Genomic DNA, 24,336 nt, shown 5'->3' with positions numbered 1-24,336 from the left:
TCTCTGCTGATGGTCAAAAAGAATTAAGCAGAATAAAAATGGAAGACCTTGATTTCCACATTATGTTTTTACTGTAAGCACAAAGACTCGAAGTACAGTTATATCACTAATTAAAGAGGAACTGCTTTTTTGTTGTTTTTCTCCTTATATTTCTAGAAAATGATTGAAATAACAGTTCCCCCTGCTGGTAACTAGCTGAGTCATAAATGGACTCAGAGTTGGGACTCCAGAGCCAACAAAAAGCAGAGAGAAAGGTGGAATCTCTTCCTAACTTCTCAGTCTGACCTTCATGTTTTGCACTTGCAGGGCTTCATCTAAGGCACTTAATAAACTAATCTCCTACTCAACTGATTTCCCTTCCTCTTCTACTCAGAGAAAGACCAGTCACATCCGCTAAGGAAGGAGCAAACCACAAGCATTCCGTTTAGTAACTCCTTGGCAAGTCAGCCCAAACTCAAAACATTACACAGTGAGTGTTCAAAGCATCTACCATCTTGGCTGCAGAGGGTGATGTTTTGCACTTTACAAAAACTTTTCATTTTGGAAAATATGGCATTATCACAAAACTATTGCTTGCTTACAGCTGGGGAAAGAAAGACAGATCAAGCACACAAGACTAAAAAGAACAAGGTAGTCTTTTTTTATTCAACTAGTTTTGCACCATTCTAATAAACTGGAGAATGTCTAAAAAAAGCAGAGATGAACCGAGACATAGCAGGACCGGTGAAGCCCAGACTGTTGGTAGAGGACCTGGGCACTGTGCTTTGATTCCTTGAAACCTCTGAGCTGCTTATAGGTACACATGCTACCACAGAACACTTCCTTCTTTGAATAAGCAAAATATAACTTGCCAGCAGTAGTTGCAGAGATTCCTTTGCACAGCCATACCCTAGATGTTATGCAGTAAGTTCTGTCAACACATTGTATGTTACTAATCTCTTACTTGAAGACAGAAAGCCTTTCCTGATACTTCACGAAAAATTCAAACATTGCCTCTGAAGACACTTGCGCTGTTTATTAAAAAAAAAAACAAACAAACAAAGGCAAAAAATTATTAAACAAAATCATCCCTCTGCAAAAGGTACCTCAAAGAAGAGCTACCATTTCTAATAAGAAAAAGTAACACGGAAGATGAAAACTTTACTGGATCCTAACCCAGTTCCCTTGGAGTTTACCTGTCTTTAAATAAAGGGACAGCTGAACTCAAGCAGGAACATACACCAAAAGCCACCAGGCAGGCTTCTCAAAATGTGGCAACCAGTCTGTCACTGGGGAGAGGTGTTAGAGCAATCCTCCCAGCAGCTCAAAGCTGGGGACCTGTTTTGCGGCAGTGTTGTTAGAACTGTCCAAGAAGAAAAGGCAGTGGTGATTTGAAAATAGCTTCTTGAATTGCTTTTGTAGCCTCCTCTGGGATCTAGCAGTACGTGAGGTCTGGAGAGAAGACAGCAAGCTGTCCAAGGAAATCCAAAGGATTCAGGCTCAAGGTAGGTACAAGAGCTGCCTTTGTTTTAAGAAATTCTTACCAAGAGTCAGAGGTGCAGCAAGAACCAAGCTGGAGCAATACCAGGAATAGACTTTAGAGCTAAAGTGGGTCAAGGGAGCCTGCAGCAATCAGGAGAGAGAAAATCTCCTTTATTTTCTTTCTTTTTGGCAGACTGATCTTTAAATCTGTGCTCTGAATACAGACAAGTTGGAGATATTGGTAAAGACAGATCTTGGCTTAGAAAATAGATTCTAGGAAGCTCCCAGCTTCTTTCTTTCTGCTGGTCGTCTAGGCTGCTGCAGTGTGGGGAAGGGGGCAGACCTGTGGCTTCGGGCAAGAGTTCACTTGAAACTATATTGGCTTCTTTTCAATGGTTAAGAAATGAATTAACAAAATATTTTTTTTCCCTTTTTTTTTTAAAGACACATTCTCTCCTAGAGTTACAAGGGGGAGAAGAGTTCAGGAAGAGCAGTCTCTGTACACAGAAGAGGCAATTTCGCTTGAGATGCTGTAAATAAAAAGGAAATCACCAATAACAGACTGACAACATGGTGGAAAAAGGTTGCTGCTATCTCACTCCCTCAATTTCTGATCATATACTTTCCCAAGAGTTTTAGTGAGTATTGAATTATTGCTAATAAGCAATTCTGCTTCTGTGGCATCAAAATAGAGTGATTTCCCTCTGATTTGTAGCACACAATTTGTAGCTCTAGAATAGAGTAGTGGTTTGTAACAGCAATGACTCAAATATTCTTAACAGGCAACATGTTTGAACAGAAATTCCAAGATTATCACAAGGAAGTGAATGGTTGAGGGAGTAAGTGATTTATAATGCATTTTTCAGGTGTTTGTATTTGCACACCGACAGGGGAGCTGGGTCTATTCCTACATTAGATGACTAATTTAATAGAAGGGAAAACAAGTCTGCAAAACTAACAGAATGGAGAGTTTGCCTAGAATCTTTTTGCTGCTTTTCGTTGCCGAGTTTGAGAATTGGTTAAATTTAAGATAGTGCTAAGAGACAGAGGAGTGCAAGTCATATAAACACAGAGAAAAGATAGTTTTATGATTAAATCACACAAAAGATAATTAATTAATTCTTATCTCTGCCACAGTGTTCATGAACAAGTCATGCCATTTCTCTGCTCCCTTTTATAAAATGGAAATCATATTCATTACCTTAGAGATACTGGAAAGCGTAACTCTCTTCAGGGAAACCAGAATCTCCATACAGTACCAGATGCCAGCACACGGTGTTCACCAGGCAGTATTCATGGAGTTAAGACACAGAAACTTTTACTTCAGGATTCTCTACTACTGAGAACATGTTTGTTTGCTACTTATCACTTGACCTTTAAGACAATGTAAGTTAGCCAAGAGGCGAAGGTGACAAAGAAAAATCTTTTTAATACCCTGGGGTTAATTTTCCACAAAATGTGTTGTTTGAGCAGAACTATAGGATAGTAAGACAGATTAAATGAAAACGAAATCTGAGGCCAAAAAAGTTGTAAGAAACACTGGAGGGGTGGGGGAAGCAAGGGATGGAGAGAGAGACTGACAACAGCCGCCCAGGAAAGAGATCAAGATCCCATCTGGAGGGGCAAAAGGCCAAAGCCACAGAACAGATGGAGACCAAGTGACAGCTGGTAGAAACATGCTTTCATGTGTAAAGTTTGCTCTTCAGAGAATTTTGTTCCCCAACTCTGAAGGCATCATTATGATAATAACTCCTCCCCATACAACACTGGGGAGCTAGCCTGTGCTCAGGAGCGGGTGTTTGAAAGCTCACCATGATGGTGGGTAATTAACAAGGGCCCTTTCAACATTTAGAAGCTGTTGTCACACAACCTTGGCATGGTTTTAGCAGCAGAGGGTCCTATTCCTTCATCAGCAGGGGGGATGAAAAGAATTAATTTGGGCCCCACTGGTTAAACAGGTTTCCTGTAAACTTTTACAGATGCCAAGAGTTGCTTCTGTTTTAGAAGGGCTCAGCTGAAGGATATAATGCATCTCGGTGTTTACACATATTGTCTTAATGGAAGAACGTCCAACTGGCTGCTCCACCAACTCAGTTATAGAAAAATCATACAATCAATCAGAAGAGGGGGTTGTCTTCAACAACAGGCATTTAATCCAGGGATCCTGCCAGGCCGCACCAAAGAACTAACATAATTCTAAGACTAGCCTTCTCCTTGGAGAGAGGTGTGCTGTTTCTCCCCAAGATCAGCCAACGATACTGAAATTAAAGTTCTGGAAAAGTGGCCATTGTCACTTTTTCTTTAATAAAGATATGAAGTTTTTTTTCCTGTTAAGGCAAGAATTTCATCCTGCTGCTAGGATCTAGTAATGCAGCCTTGATTACAGAAGAAAAAAAAAAAAAGCTTAATTACAATTAAAACTAAAGTATTACACTTTTAAGACAATTCAGAATTAAAAAACTAAAACAACAACAACAAAAAAATCCAAACATTCTCCTTCTGATTACCTATCCTGAGTCCAGTTTCATAACAGATTTTGAGGTACAAGACAATAAATTAAAAGTTCATTCCAACTGTGGAGATCAACCATTTCCTCAGTGTGATGTCTTCTTTACTCCCTTTCCAAATTTGGCATCGAGTCCAAGGCCTGCAAAGAGATAAAATAATCCATGTGCATAGCAGATTTCTTCACATTCTTCAAACAAACATAACACAAGGAACTTTGTGAAAAATCAGCTTAACAGCAGCGATTTACTAACGGGCACTCAGAGGCAGTGACTCACCCAGTGCAGGTTTGAGGAAAGACCTTATAGATCTGCTAGAAATCACAGTCCTCTCCCTATGCACTAGTAAGGCTACTAACTCCCTCTTCCATCCAGACTGTTCTAGTACTATTAGATTTTTTTTTTTTATCAGGGTCTTTTTTTAGCTCTCCCCTCACTATACATCACCTCTATTTAAATTAACAGGGGAAAGGCCTCAGGTGTTTGTTTCCCCGACTTACCCAAGAACACCAGGACTGTCCCCACCCACTGCATTGTACTGATGGGATTGGCAAATAGAATGACGGACGCTAAAATGGTGAAGAATTTGCGGGTCGTGGTGATGATGGAACAAGTCAGAGGTCCGAAGTATACCACAGTCATGAAAATAAAACTCTGTAAAAAACAAACAGACACCTTTTGTCAGTCTGACTGGAAAAAGTACAACTCAGATCCTCTTTTAAGATGAAAAGCCATTGAGCCAGAGCCGAAAGAATCTTATTTCAAATGCTGACTATTTGCACACAAACTTAAACCTATTTTAGTCTGAAGTAGCCTGTACAGAAAGCAAGCAACAGCCAAAGCAATGGAGAGTGAAGCAGCCTTACTTTGCTCTCTCTGAACTGGGCAAACACATCCCCGTGAAGACTGCAGAACACGGGAAGCGTATTTACCTGACCCAGCGCACTTGTCAGGCCAAACAGTAGGATATTGTAAATGATGCTGGGGTAGCGTTCTGTAAAACTCAAGAACTCCCAGAGCTCTCCAGTGAACAGTATCCCTGGAAGAAAGATCAAGATGAAAAGCATGAATTACAAGCTGAGGCAGCCCGAGCAGTAGTGTTAATTTCAGTGTACATACAACTTCAGTTTATGCTTGTAACCCAACAGCAGCTACTAAAAGCAAAGACTAAATTCCACACAGTGGAAAACAAAGAGAACAGGAGAAAAAGTGATCACCTTCCTAGTTAATTAATGAAAAAAGCAATCATTAACTGCAGATCCAATTCTGACAAAACAATCCCCAGCAATCAATTAAGAAGTGCCACTCCCTAATTGGAACCGAAAGCTACACTGGTACGGTTTGCTTCTCTGCCAGCGTGAGAGCCATCAGGCAGAAACCCAGGAGCACAGAGCTAGCCTGACTTCTCACAAGTGAGCAAGCGTTGGGCAGCTGCACTCTGCATGAAGCGGTGTCCTCTAGTGGGCATGAGCAGAGCTACACTGAATAACCCCGACTTCTTATATACAAAGAAAAAAAACCCCAAAACAAAACATAAAGGAATTTGCAAAAAGTGTTCTAGGCCCCTTTTTGGAGCTTGACGCAACGTCTCTTCCCACAGGGTGTCTGTCCCAGGGTGGTCTCTGGGCGCGGTGGCTGTGGTTTTTGCAGGGTGTTCCTTACCAGCCCCCAGGAACAAGGTGGACCATAGATTAACGTTCAGCATCATATGATTGGAACCCGTTTGGTAGTGAGCTCTCATGTGGTCCTGAGATACACCAGTCAGCCCATCCAAAGTCAGGGACAGCAGCTAAGAAAAGACGAGACAGAGATAAGACACAGCAAAGAAAACCTTCGTTCTTTATTTCCTCTCTATGGGGAAGACCTTGAGCATTCATTCCCCCTCTTTTTTAAACACCCCAGTCACCTATTAAATGGCAGTTCTGTGGCCTCAAAACACATGCTAAGAGGGATGCGCGTGTACTCGTGCACTGATCTCATACCACAGCTTAAGAGCGCACCCCTCAAACCCAGGCGTCCTTCTGCAGAAGTGTTTCCACATCAGCTTTAGGGTACGCTTGAGGTACAAAGGACGCGGCCTTATCGGTGTCGTAACTGTTTGTTCCTCCTCACCCCTGCCAGGGTTGTCTGTGCCTTGGCAGTGCTCACCAGAAGGAGTTCTCCGTAGCCAAAGACGTGGTCATCGCTCCCAGCCCCCTTTTTAGGTTTGTACAGAAACAGGGCCACGCCTGCAACTATCAAGAGGACGCAGAGATACTTGGCCGGTGGATACTTCTTCCGCAGCAAGGTCACTCCTAAAAGCATGACTGTAAAGAAGCAACATCACAAACCGCTCCCAGAACCCTCTCACGGGAGTTTGACTTGGCCCAACAGAACGACACACAGATAAAACACCACTCGCTTTTCCCATGGCGGAGCAGACAGGAGGGGAGATGCATTATTTTGACAACAACCAATGTCCTCGTTGAGGGCACGAGTAATGCACACAAACATACGAGAAGAAATGTGAAATTTGCTTACCTGGAATGGGCTTACAAGATTTACCTAGGACCTGCAAAAGAAAAATTGTATTAACTATTCACATATCATCACCTGCTGGCGATAAGAGAGATCACAGCAATACAAGGGTGACCCTAACGGGATCAGACCACCCTGCTGCACCCCTCCAACAAAACGTACCCGATACTTCAAGAAAGAAGATGTGCAAAAAAACCCAAACCAACCCCACCACAGAGCAACTGCTAAATGAATGGTGAAGGTTTCAGAAATCGTCTCAAGCCCTCCACCGTTAGTGCCAACTCCCAATTAGCCAATTCCCATCATCTCTAGGGATTGTTATGCTCTTTCTGGAACAGTCGGAGCAATCTTAACCGCTCTCTACACACCCAGTGCTGACTGAAACACGGCGCTACAGCCCCACAGATGCGGCTACAAGAAAATAAGTCAAAATCACAGTTTCCCTCCACGTCTTTTCACCAGCCGGTTCTTGCACAGCATTAGCTTCCCCTGCACAGTGCCCGTTTTTGGGGTACCCCCAGCGTTAGCGGGTAACGGAGCGCTAAACCGTACACACGAACACCCCTCTCCCCGGCCGCGCTCCACCTGAGTGGGGTAGCTGACGAACTGCAGAGCCGAATTGCTGGAAACCATGGCGCCCAGGTAGGAGAGCGAGCAGGCGGCGTAGAGCCAGCTCCGGGTGCGATCCGCTTTGACGGCGTCAAAAAACCGGATCACTGCAAGGACGACGACGAAGAAGAAAGTCAGGAGGAGCTGCCAACGGCCAAACCTCTAGAAGAATGTCACCGGGGACGCGAGGGACCCTCGACACCGACGCTCTGCCCAAAGAATGGCCGCAACCGTCCCCTCCGGGACAGGGCCGGGGCGGGGGGGGGGGGGGGGGAGGAAGAACCCCGGACTAGTGACCCAGAGCGGAGCCCACCCCCGGGGGGTGTCAAGTCCCGACTTACGGAGCTTGGCGAAGGCGGCGTTGATGACGCACTGGATGAAGACCAGGGTCAGGGCGTACTTGAACTTCTCCTGCTCGGCGCCTTCCCCGTACCGTCCCCGTGTGCTGAAAGTAACGGGACACGGTCAAGACCAGCGGCGGGGGCCCGGCCCGGAGCCGCCTGCCTCCCTCCCTCCCTCCCTCCCTCCCTCCCTCCCTCTCTCTCCCGGGGACGCGCCGAGACACCGGGCGGGACTCGGCCACGGGGAAGGCTCCCCCGGGGGGCCGGGACCCGCAGGGAGGACGACCGCCCCCGGGGCTCCCTCTCCCCGGCGCTCACATGCTCTCCTGCAGGATGCCGTAGTAGAAGTAGCAGGCGAAGACGCCCAAGAAGCAGACGGGTAAGCGGAGGCGCTCGGGCAGCGCGGTACCGTTCGCGTTCGCTCCCATGGCGGCGGCTCGGCCGCTCAGCACCGGGGCCACGTCCAGCGCCACATCCCGCAGCGCGGACGGCGGCTGCGGCGGCGGCGGCGGCGGAGCGGGCTGCCTCATACGCCCGACCTGCGCCCACCGGTCGGTCAGGACCCGCCCGATCTCGGCCGCGACCGTCCGCCTCCCTGCCGGGCTCGCCGCCGGGCGGAGCGGGGAACGGGAGGCGCTGGGCGCCGGGCGAGGGCGGTCCCGGGGGGGGGAGCACCGAGACACCCCCCCCGGGGTCTCCCCCGCCGCGGCTGGGCCGCGGTCACGGCCGCGGGGTGCCCCCCTCCGGGGCAGGCGGCGCCCGGGGCACCCCCGGCCTGGGGACCTTCGCTGAACGCGGCCCTTGCGATGACGCAAACCGATGTGGAGCGCGAGGATTGGCTGCACCAGCGGGGGCGGAGCTAACGGGCGGGACCTGGTTGGCGTTCCCGCCGTCGCCTGAGAGACTCGGCGAGGGGCGGGGCGGGAAGAACGCGCGCGCGAGCCCCACCCTCCGGCAAGGTCGCGCCCCGCGGGTGGGCGTGGCCTGGGTAGCTCCTCCCCTCCGCGCCTCGCCCCGCCCACCGGTCGGGGCTCCAGCATCGCTCTCGCTGAACTCTCCCCCCAGTTTAAACTCGATATCCATTAAATCCCAAAGTACTGCGGATGACCGAAATATTTATTTTATTTCCTTTTAACTGGCAACACCAGCATCTGCAAACAAACCCTCTAAACGCAAGACAAGAACTCCCAAGCTAACATTCCTCCTTTAAGCTTCGCGCTAGGTACATAAAATACAAACTTCAAACAGCTGCAAAAATAGTGTCTTTGGAAGAAAATAGAGTTTCTACATCAGGTACAAGAAAATAGGCTTCTTCAGTACAACCCCCAGCCTTTGCAACAGAACACAAAATCAAATACTTTTGTTGTCAGGAGGCTTTACAATCAACGTTCCCGTGTTATCGCTTCACTTTCTAAGGCATCACGTCAGGACAGCGCTGCTGGAGGCGGCCGTGCTTCAGACTCCTGCCCAGCCACAGCTCCCTGCACAAATTCTGGCCCCTCAGTGAGGCAGGGGGGGTGGTGGTGTCCAAAATCCACCTCAGGGAGCCAGCCCCAGCCAGGCCGCCCAGGCTCACGGCTGGAAAGCAGCAGGTAGTTTCTCTACAGCAGCAACAACCCACCCCCCACCCCCCCAGCAGGGACCTTTGTGCAATGCCAGTTTTCACTTCCGTCCACGCTTCCTGCGGCACAGCCAAGGCACCTGAGAGACTTCTGCCCACACGCAGGGAAACTAGACAGGCAGCTCACGTCTCAGGTGCCTCCTTTGCCCTCAGTCTCACGAACTTTCCAGAGCGCAGATCCGTGGAAGCCTGCCCTCAGTCACCTGCGCTCTCCCCATTTGCACAGCATCCTTAAAGCTCCAGCCGTGTTCCGAGGCGGGGATAGAGGTGTCCAGGGGAGGCACAATCAGGGATCCACTGCTCTCCAGCCCGCTCTGAGGGAGATGAGCTGTCTTCACAGTGCAGGTACACAACATTTTCTGCTCCAATACATCCCAGGGCAGCTGTCCTACAGACCCCTTCTCCCCCCATCCCACTTCCCAGGGTTCAGCAGTCCCAGACAGCCGCTGGGCTGAGGGGATGCCGAGGAATCCCTAACCTGAATTCTCCCAGCTCAACCTCGCTCATAGAGCCACGGAGCCTGAGTTTGCCTCGGCTCCCTGCAGCACTGCCCAGCTGCTCTTCACCAGCAAAACAATCACACAGGAAACAAAAGACAATTAGAACACAGGAAAGTGCTTTGAACAGGGGAGGCTCAGAGAAACAAGCCTCTCCAGCAGTGCGGAGTCCCGTGGCACACTGAACTTCACAGTTTCTATCATCCTCGGGAGGAAGCCTGCTGTCGTTCTCAATCCCAGGGCCGCCTCTTAGCCGTCACATCCCACCTTCAAGGCACACATCTCCACAGGCTGGCAGAGACGCACTGAGGAGCCAGAGCTGCTGTTGCTGGCTAAGCTTTCCCAAAGGCTTCACACCACGAGAGAGCTGTGGAAGACGACGTTCTCCTCTGGCTGGCCGCGCTTCCAGTGTTCGTAATTCAGTGAAGGAGACTTGGACACCTCGCTGAAGCTATCTACTGCAGCGTCCTTCCGCACCCCGAGGAAGGGACTGGGGGCTGTGGGCTGGCAGGATGTAAATGTGCCCGTGCCAGGGCTGGAAGAAGCTGGAAAGCCCCTGAAGAGGAGGCCCATGTTTGGGAAGAGAGGCTTCACCAGGCTGACGGGGCAGAAGGCAGAACCGGTGGGGTTGAAGTGCACTTTGTTCTTATCTGGGCAGGAAGGCTGAAAAGGCTGATCAGGGCTGGGAGAGCTGAAGGAGAGAGACAGAGTGGACGTGATTAGGAACGGACACTCACAAGGGCACCGAGCAGCCACCGGGAAACCACCTGGAGTTGTGCACTCTTCAAAGAGCCTGCCTAAAAGCCAAACTGCCTCTGTGAGCTGGACAGCTCTTCAGGTACAGAGCAGCATGAAGAGCCTGTTTCGTTTTGAAAGCACACTTATTTATAGGAGAACCACCCCTTCTCCTCCAGAGGCTCTGTTGGCTGAAAAAAACCTACTGCCTGGGAAGGGCAAGGCCTCACAAGATCCTTCTGAGAATGTCCGAGGGTTAGCAATTCAGCTTTCAACTCTTCTCACCAGGGCCTGAACAGTCACGTTTTTGTTGGGAGTTTTTCCTAGAGGCTGCTCCCTACTTTTAGAACAGGGCAGGGGTGGCAATTGCAGCAACAGAAGTCTCTCCTGCCCCCACCCCAGCATTCTCCTGTAAGGCCAACCTCACACGAGTTCTCTTCTGCCAACAACTCCTCATACTTACGAAGCTTCTTCAAAGGCCCGGACCTTCTCACATCCCTCAGGAGGTTCCCGTTTAAACATATAGCTGTGGTTGGGTCGAGGAGAAGAAGCAAAGGCCAGGACTGGTGAAGGGCTGCCCTCCTCTAGCAGGGAAAAGATACTTTTTGAGAAATTTTTACAAGAATCCAACAGCACTCTAAACACCAGACATGCTCTTCTAGATCCTGGGGCTGCAGGCTACAATACCCCAAAGCTGCAGCATTTTATCGGTGTAGCTCCCAGCTCACATCCTCCACCTAGTACTGAAAACCACCCACCTCAAAGGGTAATTACTGGAGCTTTAAAAGTCCACTCCAATTTAGCCAAATTGGCCGAGACCCTCTCCTATCTCAGCTGCAGCTTCCAACCCAGCACACAGACAGGGAGGAGCCATTGCACCGAGGTTTTCAAAGCGCTGGCCCCCTTTGTCTCCCCTGACCTACCAACCCCTCCGCTTTCAGTGTTTACCTTTCTCCTTTGGATCTGGCTGCACCTCGTCTGCCACAGAGGAGGGCTCTTCTGCTGCCAGCCTCACCGGGGTGTGTGGGGAAAGGTGGAGAGGCACGGAAGGGGAAGGAGAAAGAGAGAGGCTGCTGCAGCTGCCGCTGCTGGGCTCCAGAGTCAGGGATACATCTCCAGAGCCTCTCTGGGCAGGAGCTGGAGCCCTGTGACCATCTGGGACATCCAGTATCTAGGGAGAAAGCAAAGTCTTAGAGGAGCAAGAAAACCCTGTCACCGGTGAAGAGGTTTAACAGCAGTTGCACCTACAGAGAGCAGCTACTTGGGGTGCTGGATCCAGATAGAGGCAGAGCCTCCACTTCAGGGACTGAGGCAGCGAGGCAGCCTTCTGCAAGCGGGAGAACATCGGGTTCTGCACCCTGTAATGCACTTCAGTTCATAAACTGCCTGGGATCACTCCTCCTACAACTGCACAGTACAAAGTAGTCTCTGGATGCCAGTCTAAGTGTCTTAAAGCTGTCAGTGAGATGTCATCTATCCTGAGATTACTACTGGCTGATTTCTCATAGCACCAGCAAGTTTTAAGGAGGGAAGCTAGGAGCCACTTGACCCAATTTAGACAGTAACATGCCTAGAACAAGCTAAAACTAAACACGGAGACCATTCCCATGGCCAAGAAACAGATACAGGCAGTGCCTTTAGAGGAAAGGATTTCCAAGACCACTCAGAAGTTTCAGGGCAATCCTGTGACCTTCGCTTACCCGCAAAAGCTCTTCATCTCCCTGTTCCTTCACAAACGCTTCCTCCAGTTCCTGGTTTAGCCCCTCCAGGCTCCTATGCAAGCAGGGGCTGAGCCTCAAAATGGGAGATGGAGAAAGGAAGCCTGAAGGAGAGTCCTGTAACAATCCAGAATAGGTGAAATTAGAGTTCTATCTGCACAAACTCAGCAGTTACACCCTGTTCCCACAGCTCTCCAGGGCTCACCCAAAGCCTTCCGCGAGGCTGACAGGAGAAGACTTGACAGCAGAGTCATGCAGACTCACTAACTGCAGATCAAAGCAGAGGGACATGTGGAAGAGGTGGGAGAAGAAGAGAAAAAAAAAAGATTCTCTCTTCTCAGGCATCAGAGCAGAAGTCTGAGAACAACTTGGACACCTGCCCAAAGGACTATGCTCTCCACCTCACTAGGATACACGGTGACAGCAGAGCAGGGGGAGACATGAACGTACCCTGAGTGATCCAAGGACAGCATGGTCCCCCTGGAGCGGGGAGCTCTTCTCCTTTTCTTTGCCACTTCTGCCATTTAGCTTTGTTCGCTGGAGCTGTTGCTTCAGTTTGGCAATCTAGCAAACAAAGTTTCAGCTACAGAACCAGACAAGCCAACACACCTCCACCAAAAAGGATCGTGCCTTGTCTCTCTCCTCCCCCGCTTTTCCAACCCACAAGGAAGTGCCAAAATAGCAACGGTTTCAATCACACAAGCAGCAGCTCCGGCCACCTCTCAAAGGGTGGACCAGAAGTACTCGCAAGGCCTCATCACAAACTCCCCCACTGCGATGTGGCCAGTGCCTTTCCTCTAGTAGATCTGGGTTATCCTCCACCTACAGAGCGTTAGGAACCAGGCCCTGCCAGAACCCACATACACCTTGACACCGACGAGCAACACGCTGGGTTTCAGTGGAGCTACTTTACAATAGCTACCTGCTAGAGGAAGCCAACAAAATCAGTCTTTAGTTGAATCACAAAGCATTAGAGATGAGAACAAGGGCTAAAGTCTCATCTTCAGTAGTATCCTGTCCTCCCACTCCCCTCCCATGCAAGCAGGAGCCTCCTGTACATTAGCAACTAACACAGATCTTGCTCAAGCATTGGGAGTGGTCTATTTTACCTCTCTGCGGTGATCTGTGCTACCCCAAGAAGCAGAACGCTTGTGAGCACTGGAGCTGGCTTTCCCCACTTCTGCGTCATGCCAGGACACTGGAGTCTGAAGTGACGAGAAACACGGCTGAGGATAATCACAACATTTACCACCAGTCTCTAAAGCAGTAGAGTCCTAAGAACAGGTGATGAACTACTGCCTGTTCACAGTCCTATTCCACTCTACCCCCATTAATACAATACTCTGTAACGTGCATCAAGAGATAGCCACTGTTTGCCTAAACAAAGTCATTTCGGCCAGATTTGTGCCTATCTGGAAACTGGACCTCAGAGACCTACATGGCAAGTGACTTCCCAGAAGTCAGTGGCTTAATCACCATAAGTACCTGACGAGATAAAGGGCACCAAGCTGTTACTGCAGAGAAACAACCACAACCGCCCCTGTACTGCTTGCACAGGCTCCCGTCTGATGAACGGTGACGTAGGGTTTCAGGCACTCATTGTACGAAGCAGCATTACCGAGAGGAAAAGCCTCACCCAACTGTGAGAACACACAACTTGCTTCTGAGACCTCAGGCTCCCGTATCGGAGTTCAAAGGCGTAACCAAAACCAGAGTTTGGCCTGCAGACTGACTGCTGCTGCTGCTGGAGCACTGGAAGAACCCAGCTGCCTCTCCAGCTCACATCCCTCCATCTGCAGGGCTGGCAGTTCTCAGCTAACTCTCTTCATGCAGAAAAACAGCCTCAGCACCACGTTACACAGCTGTTTTCCAAGCAACAGCTACATTCTGAATATCAATGGAAATCAGAAAGGGCTGTTAATCTGATCAGCAAAGGGTGTGAACTTCCTTCCACTGAACTCAGCCATCTCAGCAGACACTCCAGGATCTTAACACTCCCAAGGCACACCATTTTCGAGACCAGCCATCATTTTTTCCCCAACATCACATTTCAGTGCCTCTCAAAACACTCACCCTGTGTCACTGCTGCCTGCCATTTCTGTGGGAGGCTTTGGATGATACTCCTCTACTCCATCCTCAGCAACAGGCTGCCAGAAGGTGCAAGGGCCTGAGAACAGTTACTCTCCAAGCAGCTTAACTGATCTCCCCAGAGGCTACTGCAAGAACAGCAGCTGTTCTAAACAACTCTGTTGAGTCACAGGGATGACAGAAGCCTCTTCTCTCAAAACAGGTTTTAAAATCTATTTAAACCAAAGGAACAAGGCAAGTTACCTAGAGAGGTACCAGGTTTCCCTTCTGTAAAGGGATACAGGTGATTTCTAGGCAGAAATCCAAGCCTCTCCTGACTTAACAGGTTCTGAATGAAACCTCTTCTTACACACACCACTGTAAGCAGAGCACACCGCGTTCCCTACAGCTAAAACCATTTGTTGTCTAGGTCTCTGTTTTGCAACGCCTGTAAGCAGCAGACATCCTGGCACAGTTCTTTTCAACTTAGTGTTCAGTTTGGTTTGAGAGAAGAAATCCATTCAGAGTGAACCATTGCTCTGAAGTCCTGCTAAACTCAAGAGCAGTTGGTCACAGCCATCCCTGTGCCACCCCTGAACCATGCCAGACAGAGCTGAGGAACAGAGCAGTGCGATAGGAAATCCTACGGCAAAGACCAACCTTGCAGTTTCAGCACATGGCACATCTGATCTCATTTCCTACCTCAAATATTCTCTCCTAAACAACTCAAACATCATTATTTGGCCGTTTTCCCAAAACATTGTGTCATTTTATATCCCAGTAGATCACACATAAGAACACTAAGGAGAAGAGGCAAAGGTCTAAAAGACAAGACCACAGCCCTATCCCACATCACTGCAAGAAGCAAGTCCGTGGGAAGCTGAACTCCAGCTGCTAACAACAGTCCCACTTTGCAGGACGTGACAGAAACTCTCCACAACTCTCTGGAAGCCTTCTGAGCCCTGTTTGAGAAGTCACTTATTGCAGCCTATTGCTGTGACACTCAGAGCACCGAGCACTGCACCAGTGCTAACAAAAAACTAGGGCCTAAAAAGGAAGAAAAGACACTGTGTGCAATAGGAAGGCCTGAAAATGAAGAGCACATACGCGTCCTACCTCTCACAGGCGGACTGTCAAGGCAGAAGGAAATTACAGAACCTTTTGTACTAACTGTGGCAAAACCGCTTCCTCAGAAAAAGGAGAGAAAAAAATGCTTTGCACATCAAGATAAAGCCACAAGCTCCAATCATGTATACTGCTGCCATCCTCACCCCCACACTGAGCACCTGCAGTTGTATCTCTCACTTAACCACCTTATGATAGCAAATCTACAGAGCTCTGCAAAAACAGCTGATCAGTAGCTGAATAAGGAAGGAAGTAAACATGTACTGGCTAGCAGAGAAAGTCCCAAGTTTGATAACTATTGAGCCTGAAAACATGGAAGGAGTGGCAAAGTCCTGGAGGTTACAATGAAGAACATTTTGTTAATAGACAGGGAAGTCTAGAACCAAGGACTTTATTCCCAGCTTTCAACAGACAAGTCATTTGCCACACAGAGGTTTGTATGTGAAACAGTGGAGATCACTGCTTCTTTCACAGGCATGTTGCAAGGTAAAATTAGCATTCGCAAGACACTTGTAGATAACTGATGAAAGACTGCGGCACACCTGGCCTATTCACTGCAGAGAGGAGTGACCAGCTCCATGCTCAGCAGAGACTGAATTAACAGAGTGGTATCTTCCATTCTGGGAAGAAGGAGGTGCCCCTCTTCTCCAATTCTTTCCCCAAAAGGGCCACATGCAGAAAAACTAATTAGCCCCAGAACACTGGGGTTAAGTGTTCCCACCATTGCTGATGAAGACAGAAAGGAAGAGTGTGCTTCCCTGACTCAGAAATAAAGTTAGACAAATTTTTTCCCTTCCTTTCCAGCATGCCCTCTGCCCTCAGCAGTGCACTTGGGCACTAGAACTGAAACAAAAGCAGGCAAGAATACTTTGGAAAAGGACAATGGAAGTTGGACTCCAATTGAGAATTTCCTGCAAACAGCCTAGTAATAAATTGTTGAATAGCAAAGATCAAACAGCAAGTTAACAGAGATTGAATGTGCTAAATAAACGACTTAAGCCAACGGATGCTCTTATCCTTCTAAATTCTTTCACCTCTGCAGATAGGCAAGCACTATTTGCTGCCATAGAGTAATATTTACAGGTTGCTAAGAGTTCCTCGAGGTCTGGAGCTTTTCCATTCTACAGTAGAGCTGTGCCGTTCGTGCTCATGATCCCTTCTGCGGGAGCACCCCTGACTTCTTGCAGCGTGTGGCACACAGCCTGCGAATGTTATATAAGGACTTGGCCCAGAACTGCAAGCCAGAAAAAAAAAGTAGCATTGAGCCAGTACTGGAGAAGAAAGCCAGAGGCCATCTGCCTCCAAACAAGGCCAAGGAAATTCTAACTCTGCACCAAAGTGGAATCAATTGAAGCCGAGAAGCAAAAAGGGGAAAAAAGCCTTCCTAGAAAGTTGCAGCTGGACGGATGGAAATTTAATGCCTTCCCTATTCACCCCCCGTTTACACAGTTCGTTTCAGTTCTGCAACCCTCTCCTGGCCCAGAGACTTCAAGGGCAGTCTGCAGGTGCTTATACCTGGGTAGCTTTGTCATTCATGCACGAAGTGGAAGTTCCTTCAGCATCCCTTGGCCACTGTCCCAACAGGTACGAGCCCACAATGGTGTCTAGCGAAGAGGTGCGCCGCACGTGGGGCTGCCGGGGACGGCAGGTCTTCTCAACAGCGGCAGCACAGGGTACACTAGCTAGACGAGGGGGAAAAGAAAAGAAATTAGGCTTCCAAAGCCAAGATTCAGCAATAGCTATCACAATTAACAAGCCCACATGCACTGCAAAGACCACAAGAAGGGAACTAGCACATAGAGCCTGGAAAAGTCCATTTATTTTTCAGAAACCAGAGTACTATTGCTTCTAACATGCCCAGTGAGTTTCCACTCTCACAACAGCAGCAGCTCCTCCCTGTCAAGGCCATGCAGCTGCCCAGCCTCAGCGCAGGCAGATTTGCTGCTTCAGGTCAGCCATCGAAAACCAAGCAGCAACAGAAACACCACTTCAGTAGAGTGGGCCAGCAAGTGCTGGTGGATTGACTGCCCAATCTGCCCTCCTACTCACTCCTCCACTCCACTGCAGAGAGCTGTATTCACACTTATTACCAAGAGATTGCTTCTCTAGAAGCAGAGATTTTATTGCAGTCCTTAAGTGCCTGCTTGAAATCATTGATTAGATATTCCAGTCGAAGTCGAGGGAGCTGCTACACAACCAAATGAAATACTCAGCATGTCAACATTGCTTTTGCATAAGCACTGTAGAAAAAAAACCAAACCCCACTATGCTGTCTATAAGGCCATATTTCTTACTAGCTGGAGCACAGTGCTTAGTCAGAGAACCCAGGCTCTTACTCATGGTAAGACCCAACAGCAAAAGGGAAGCTGCGTGCCTCAGTTTCCCACCCCCCCAAGGAAGCATGCTCGCTTCCAGTTTCAAGGAGGCCAAGAGAACACATCTGCAAAGTTCTGGATCCTCCAGCAGGACTGCATGAGTGCTTGGTGTCATTGGTACGTGTGCGCATTCATTCAGCAAAGATCAGAAAGTAAGACGTGCAACCTGTTGACTGTCATAACCCATCGTTGGCAGGGCCCAAGCTCAAATCCAGGAGCTCTGGATCTGCCCAGCTTCCACGAGAGGGCCGCACTGCCTGTTCAGACATTACTTTCATAACAGTAGCTAGAAACATGATTAACAGCAACGTTTTGTAAATAAGACTAGTTTAAGTTTGCGTGTCAGCAACGATGCACACCAGCACAATCCCATCACAAGGATGGAGAGCCAAGTGTCTCTTGGCAGGCCACAGCAAAGGGAGACACGCAGCACGCGCTTTGCTGCGCCCTCCCTGTCTCCTCCATTGCATCCTGGCCAGCTCCAAACTAGATGTGATCAACGCACGGCCCATAAGCAGGCAGCACAGCTGCCCTTTTCTGCAACCCTGTCATCACCCTTGCAGCTGAAAAAAGGTGCTATTGCCAAAACGAAAAAGGTAGCAAGAAAGAGGCAAGTTCAAGCCAGCAGGAAGGTTTGTTTGCATTTCATTTTGATTAGACATGCAAATTACCACGCACATTAGAACCAGCCCTGTGGCCTCCTGGCAAGGTATTAAGGCCATGCACAGCTCTGCTCCAGGTGCTTTGTGTACAGATATTCTCTCCCTTCCTCCCCAAAATGAGGGCATGGCAGGCAGGTAGTGAGTTAACCACACTAAAACCAGCATTAAAACTGTTAAGTACTATGTTGTGTTTGCCAAATACCTCTGTATACAAATGTGCTGGGGCACCCACTGCAGGCTCATGGCTGAGACTGTTCCAGGGACATGGCCTGTTAAATACATCTTTTTATCAGCTAAAATACCATTTGAGCAGTGGAATTTGAGTTCTAGGTGAGAAAAGGGTAGGAACAAAAAGCCACATGGGAGGGCAAGAGAAGCATTAGTCCTTGCATGACAGCCACACCTCGGAAGGTCCACACTGGATTAAAGGCTTATTGTGTTGGGTCCAGCTGGCATTTCAAGGCACACTCCCTGCTCCCAACAGTTAACAGTAAGACAGCTACCACTAACTCTAATTTAGAAACTCATTAGTATTTGCAGCTTCCTCTTCAGTGCCTCATTGGCCCCACAGGCTATGTTACTTGCATCTCCATTACATATGACTTCAGCTGTCTCTTCCTCTCACGCTGCTCTCCCCAACTAGATTGCTGGCAGAAGAACTGAAAGCTGCTGCGATATGGCAGTCCCTCTCCCACAATGCTTTGGCAGCACACATCCCCCACAAAGCTCTCCAAGAGGCCCCCTTTGATATAACCATCGCATCCAGAGGGAGTGGAGTCACCTCTGTACTCCAAACCTTCAACAGGGCAACACAGTCAAAACCAGCCTGAAAGGACCTCGAGAACAGACGTGACCAAGAGCAGAGGAGATGTGGCCTCCTACGGTAACAACCGCATCAATTGTGTACGATGGCTGATGAACACCTAAAGCTATTAACGTATGAACAGCAAGAACTGTCATTCCCTTTCATGAAATACAACTCATGTACTTGCTACCCAACAACTCAGTCTGTTTTGAAGCAGCACCGGGAAGCCCAAAGTGCAGGGGGCAGCTGAGAGATGCAGAGCAGGGTGCTGCTGGAAGCGAGATGCCCCTCCTTATGGTGCAAAGGCTGCGTGCACAGCGCAGTGCGAGGCGCCGAGGCAGGGTGGAGCGTCCTGTTTACAGCTCTGTGCTATTATCATCCCTCTGCACTGAGCCTGCACAGCTGCCACCTGGCCACAAGCTCTGGAGTTGGTCCAAGCCAGCTCCACAGCTGAGAAGTGTCAGGTTGTGGCACTTTTACTTTTCATGTGACAGTAAAGCTGCTGCAGATAACAGAACCGTCGTCGTCGTATCTCCAGGAGCCATTTGGCTGCCTCCAATTGCTGCATGAGGCTTTCATGCAGCCACAAGTTAGAGACTGGTGCAATGCATGCATTTAGAAGCAACAAGCTGTCAGTACTGGAGTTCTAGATTTGCAGCGTCCCTAGTCTTTCCCAAACACATCAACGTCAGTGAGCTCAGAGCTTCCTAAACAGTCTCTCTAGGCCAGCCAATCTCTGCATCTAAAAAGAGAAAACAGAAGTCTTCAGTAAACTTTTAAAAATTTTGGGGGTCATTTTTCAATAAAGAATACCTACAGCTGAATAAAAAAAACAATGGCAAGCAAAAATAAAATTCCCATTCCTACTTTCTTTAGAGTTGTAAAATTGATTTCCTTCCCTCTCCAGATGTCACCCTGGGGAAACTGACCCTTTAATATCAGAAGAATGTTTAGAAATTTAGGGACATACTGTTCAGACCCTGACATTTTCTGAATATGCCCCTTCAAAGGTCTATCTTAAAGTGATGAAGCATAAAAAAACCAGTCCATGTTTAAATATAATCAACTTTCAAGTTAACCATGGAACAATGGGCTGCCTGAGGCTTCACCATGCAGGGAAGCTTTCCCTGCATTCTGTAATATCAAGGCGTACCTAATGGTTTTTGGATGCAGTTTTCAGTTTATTGGCTCAAGCAAGAGTTGTAAGCTCTCAAGTGAGAATTTGTTAGGGAGAGTTTAGCTGAGATGGAACATAAGCAATTCTGTCAATAACTAACTTATGCAAATATCTTCCACCCCAGTGTAACAGAAATTACTGCTAATTATTTAAGTTCTGTATCAGCTTCCCCCATCTATACCTTTTAATGCTCTTTACAACACATCACCTTATTCAGATGATACTCCTGATTTGGGGGATAGGGGCAGTAAGATAACATAAATGCCTAAGTTGAATTTCTCACAGGCCTGTCAAACCACAGCAGGACTCTGTGACACAGAAACATCTCTTTTAGATAAAACATTCACACCAAACCGGGCTTCTGGATGTGTATCAGTGTCCCCTACTGCACCCCAGCACTGCTTCCTTGATCTTTAGCATCTTCCTAGACAATCTAGATGGGAGATCTCTATACAAAACATTTTTTTGCACAACAGCTACCCAGACATAGTTCAGGTTGGACAAACAGAAGGGACACAATGCTGGCATTGCTGTGGTTGTTACCAGGGCAGGAGCTCCTATAGCAGAAAAGAAATAAGCTATCTGATCATGCCAGAGCACTAAGAGCATCTTGTGTTCATCTTAAGGACTGTACCGCTTAATGAGTTACAGCTCTAACCAACAGTTTTGGTGTAGAGCAGGTCTTGGCCATAGCATCACCCCGAGCTCGCTGGCTCCCATCTGACAGAGCAGGAGGTAAAGGCTGGTACACAGCAAGAAATCCAGTGTCTTCCCTTCTCCTCATTTTAAAATTTAACTGGACAAGAGACATGCACGGGACTTCCAGAGGATGTCAAGAACAGTGATCCACAATCCACATCAGGGAATCGCACTTCATCTAACCTCACTCCACAAGATCGTACTTGATCAGAAAACATATCTCCTCTGAGGATCAAAACCACTTTAACCAGGCATTTCCAGTGGAATGACAAGCAGAAGTGTTAGTGAAATAAAGATCAGAACTGAAGCTTCAACATTATAACCCATTTAAATCTCATTTCAATTTCTCTGCAGTTTCATCATGGTGAATCAAGTTATCTGACAGGTTGTTGCCAAATAGGATAAAAATTCTCAGCAGCAAACAAGCTTCAGAAAGATATCCTCAGTTTTAATTATTTTTTTTTTTTTCAGATGGAGCAGGTAAAGGAAAGCATATGTGCTGACTGATGCACTGAGGAAATGCAACAGAACCAGTTATTTTTGAACAGTCCCAATCTTTAACAAAGCAAAGACTAAAATCTTTACAGGTAAAGAATTGCCTTTTCTCAGCATTGTGCCTTTACTGCACTCTCTCCACATTCAGAAGAAATGTGGAGATTTAAGAAACCATGCTTGCAACCATCACAGTCAGCCCAGGCACTTCCTTGCGGCACACCAAAGTGCTGCTATTGCATGCTACTTCTGCAAAAGGACTCCGGGAGAGGACCTTAATCTATCACACAATCTGAAACCAACACAGGATTATGCAACAAATAAATGCTTTTGCTCTGGGAATCCCAGAAAGACTAAAAGGAGATGAACAGGCAGTTTTACCTGTTCTTAATGAAATTTAAAATCCTGTGCTTAGTACACTACAGGAACCTACAAACATGCTAGAAAATAGAAGCATTTCACAGGAACTCACGGCATGGTCAGTTAGCTACCAAGACAGGAACAAAAGCACAATCAAGAGCTGGAGAGGCACTGGGATAAAAGTTCAAAGAAGCTGGAGGGAAAAAGAATATCCTCTCCACAAAGACAGCTACAGACAGGTCTTTTTAAGTGGAGAAGACAAGGGGAAGATCTCAAGCTTTAACCAGAACTGGAGCAGGAGATCCAGAGAAGCCTGCCAGAACATGCTTACTTAAGGTACCAAAAGACAAGGGAGGCTATAAATCGACACCATCTGAGGGGTCTCCACAAAAACCCCCACCAGAAAACAAAGCCAAGCAGGGATGCAGAGACCATCTCCTGTACAAGACGGGCAGCAGGATGACTACAAACAACCTTTGAAGGCTGGACACAGTTTGCATTTTCTAGGAAAAGAAAAATCTCACTTTATCCCAAAAGCAAGAAAGGAAAGTTATGTTCAGTAGTCATGCAATGGTAAACAAGAATGCAGTAAGACAACCGGTTGCAATTGATATGTATGGGTAGAGAAAAAGAACAATTGGAATGTTAAGGGTCTTCAAAGAGGAAAATGAACCTGGAATTTATAGGCAGATTACAAGGTAACAATACACACAACCCTCAGCCACTCCTGCAAAAAGAGTTAACACATCCACAGCGGTAACTTCCGACACGAAGTCTTTTCACCTCAAGTCTCTGCAAAGGAAGTATTCTACATATCTCTCTCAATATTTTAAAATTATAATCCCTTTAAAGAAGATTCACAACTGAAGGGAAATTCACACCCATGCCAGGATGGGATTTCATAGCTCTTTGCTCATTTCAGTAAACATTAATACAGAAATGCAAAACCCTCAGAGCACTGAAATCCATTGCACTTTCCGGTGAACAGGCAGAAGCTGTGGTTAAACCACACTACCCCTCATGACTCTTGCTCAAACTGTACACACACAGCCCAAGACACCCAAAAAAGTACCTGCTCTCCCAAATGAAACCCCACAAGAACCTTTCTCTGCTTCAGCGCTTGACTGATGCAGAAAGGAGCAACCCACTGAGGGGGAGCATCAGGAAAGCAAAAAAACCCCAAGGGCAAAGAGGATCCTACACCAGGTTGGGGAGCTGGATTCCCATCTGATAAAACCCAGCAATGACTTGCCCTGCAGCCTTCACTGAACCGGCCCCGAGGGCTTCACAACTGTCCTGGGAGCACAAGGGAAGAAATTCCAGGCTTTGTAATCACTCCCCTGGTTACAAGCTGCGTTAAGAGTACAGCTGGAGAGCGCTGACCAAAGGACACAGCATCTGCAGATATCATTGAAGGAAATTAATAGGGGACACTAGCAGTTCAAGTTGTTTTTTTTTTTTTGGACACAGACATTGTTAAACAGCAACTCCCTCCAACAAGGCTCAAGGTCTGAAGCTGAACACCCAGCTGATGGAGTAAAAGAGCTGAACTCTTCACCTTTAACTCAATTCTTTCAAAGTTTGTTTTTCAAATGATAAAACAATGTGAAGAATTTCAACATTCTCAAAGTCTTTGGTTGAAGTGCACATTTCCTAAATCTAGCCTGATGCAAGTGACCACTTTGGTGGGATCTTCAAGCAAGCCCATCTCTTATCCACTGATACAGCCTGGGAGTGCTTCTGGGCTGGCTTTACACTCTGAAATTTAAGTAAGAACTAGGAAAAAAACAGGTGGGCAGGAAGCCTCTCATGAACAATAAGAGTGGTTTAGAAACAAGCAAAAACTTGTTCAAACATTAGATCTTTAGGACTTGTTCACTCTGATCCTGGAGAATACAGATGACTAAGGAGCTACCAGGATCATCCATGTCACCTGTATCAGAAGAGTGAAACCCAAGCAATGAAGATAAAGCTGTGGGTTTGGTTTTTTCCCTTTTTTGTTAACTCTATGTAAATCAATTCTTGATAAGCATCTAGGAATCAAGATCACTGCAAAAGGCAGCGCTCTCACTCTCAAGATGAGAAACCTCTGATTCTCAAGTCCTTGGAAATCTTCCAGTACAGATAAAGTAAGCCAAAACCAGAGTAAGACATCCTTGATATTTCTACAGTTACAGACAAGGTGGAAAACAAGGAAGAAGGCTTCCTGTCCTTTACAGACATATAACTACATAAGTCACATCAATACTTTATGACAAGCCCTCCTCCCATACTCACAGTCATCTTTATGGCTAGTTGCAGTTAAGCCATCTGCCTGGAGGGCCCAACATGAAGCTACTGAAACAACTTTTCAGCAAGGAAAAACAACCCCACAACATCTGATACACCTTCTGATTACCCTCCTAGTGCCTTTTCTAACTGGGAAGCAGGATACCAAAGCTAGTATTAGCTCAGTGTTACAGCTAGCCTAAACAGCGTAAACACAACAGCATTATGCATACAAGAGTTGCACACAGCAGCCTCAGGCTCAAGCATGCCAGGAACCGTACAAGCTCTGTAATTCCTGTTCTT

General features: G+C 47.6%; 2 protein-coding genes across 8 annotated transcripts in view; both read right to left on the bottom strand.

The window, feature by feature from the left end:
- Nucleotides 1-3,591: 3,591 nt before the first annotated feature.
- SLC35B1 (solute carrier family 35 member B1) lies at nt 3,592-7,993 on the bottom strand. The gene is made up of 9 exons (XM_049800512.1): nt 7,751-7,993; nt 7,433-7,536; nt 7,068-7,198; nt 6,486-6,516; nt 6,114-6,271; nt 5,628-5,754; nt 4,898-5,004; nt 4,466-4,619; nt 3,592-4,108 (listed from the first exon to the last, which is right to left on the bottom strand). Exons 1-9 carry the CDS (start codon nt 7,960-7,962, stop codon nt 4,056-4,058), a joined length of 1,077 nt encoding a protein of 358 aa, XP_049656469.1. The 5' UTR covers nt 7,963-7,993; the 3' UTR covers nt 3,592-4,055.
- Nucleotides 7,994-8,527: 534 nt separating this feature from the next.
- The window catches only part of FAM117A (family with sequence similarity 117 member A), a 33,842-nt gene continuing 18,033 nt past the window's right edge, over nt 8,528-24,336 (bottom strand). For 5 of the 7 annotated variants that reach the window (XM_049799419.1, XM_049799418.1, XM_049799420.1 and 2 more), the window contains 7 exons: nt 16,711-16,877; nt 13,113-13,208; nt 12,454-12,567; nt 11,986-12,120; nt 11,234-11,456; nt 10,749-10,869; nt 8,528-10,241 (listed from right to left, as the gene is read on the bottom strand). In XM_049799419.1, the coding sequence (XP_049655376.1) occupies nt 9,902-10,241; nt 10,749-10,869; nt 11,234-11,456; nt 11,986-12,120; nt 12,454-12,567; nt 13,113-13,208; nt 16,711-16,731 (1,050 nt within the window). In that variant the 5' untranslated portion in view covers nt 16,732-16,877 and the 3' untranslated portion in view covers nt 8,528-9,901. The remainder of the gene's footprint in view (nt 10,242-10,748; nt 10,870-11,233; nt 11,457-11,985; nt 12,121-12,453; nt 12,568-13,112; nt 13,209-16,710; nt 16,878-24,336) is intronic. The other 2 variants (XM_049799415.1, XM_049799416.1) reach the window with 2 other exon arrangements.

The sequence above is a fragment of the Accipiter gentilis genome, chromosome 5 (assembly GCF_929443795.1).
Source record: "Accipiter gentilis chromosome 5, bAccGen1.1, whole genome shotgun sequence".
In the NCBI taxonomy this organism is placed as follows: Eukaryota; Metazoa; Chordata; class Aves; order Accipitriformes; family Accipitridae; genus Astur; species Astur gentilis.
This window is presented reverse-complemented; position numbering and strand designations above follow the sequence as displayed.

Bases quoted from the DNA above. Each gene is read 5' to 3' on its own strand.
- SLC35B1 (XM_049800512.1), bottom strand. From the start codon at position 7,962: ATGAGGCAGCCCGCTCCGCCGCCGCCGCCGCCGCAGCCGCCGTCCGCG. The intron at 7,537-7,750 runs GTGAGCGCCGGG...CGTTACTTTCAG, and splicing joins GGCATCCTGCAGGAGAGCAT to CACACGGGGACGGTACGGGG. The intron at 6,272-6,485 runs GTAAGCAAATTT...GCTTCTTTACAG, and splicing joins ATCTTGTAAGCCCATTCCAG to TCATGCTTTTAGGAGTGACC.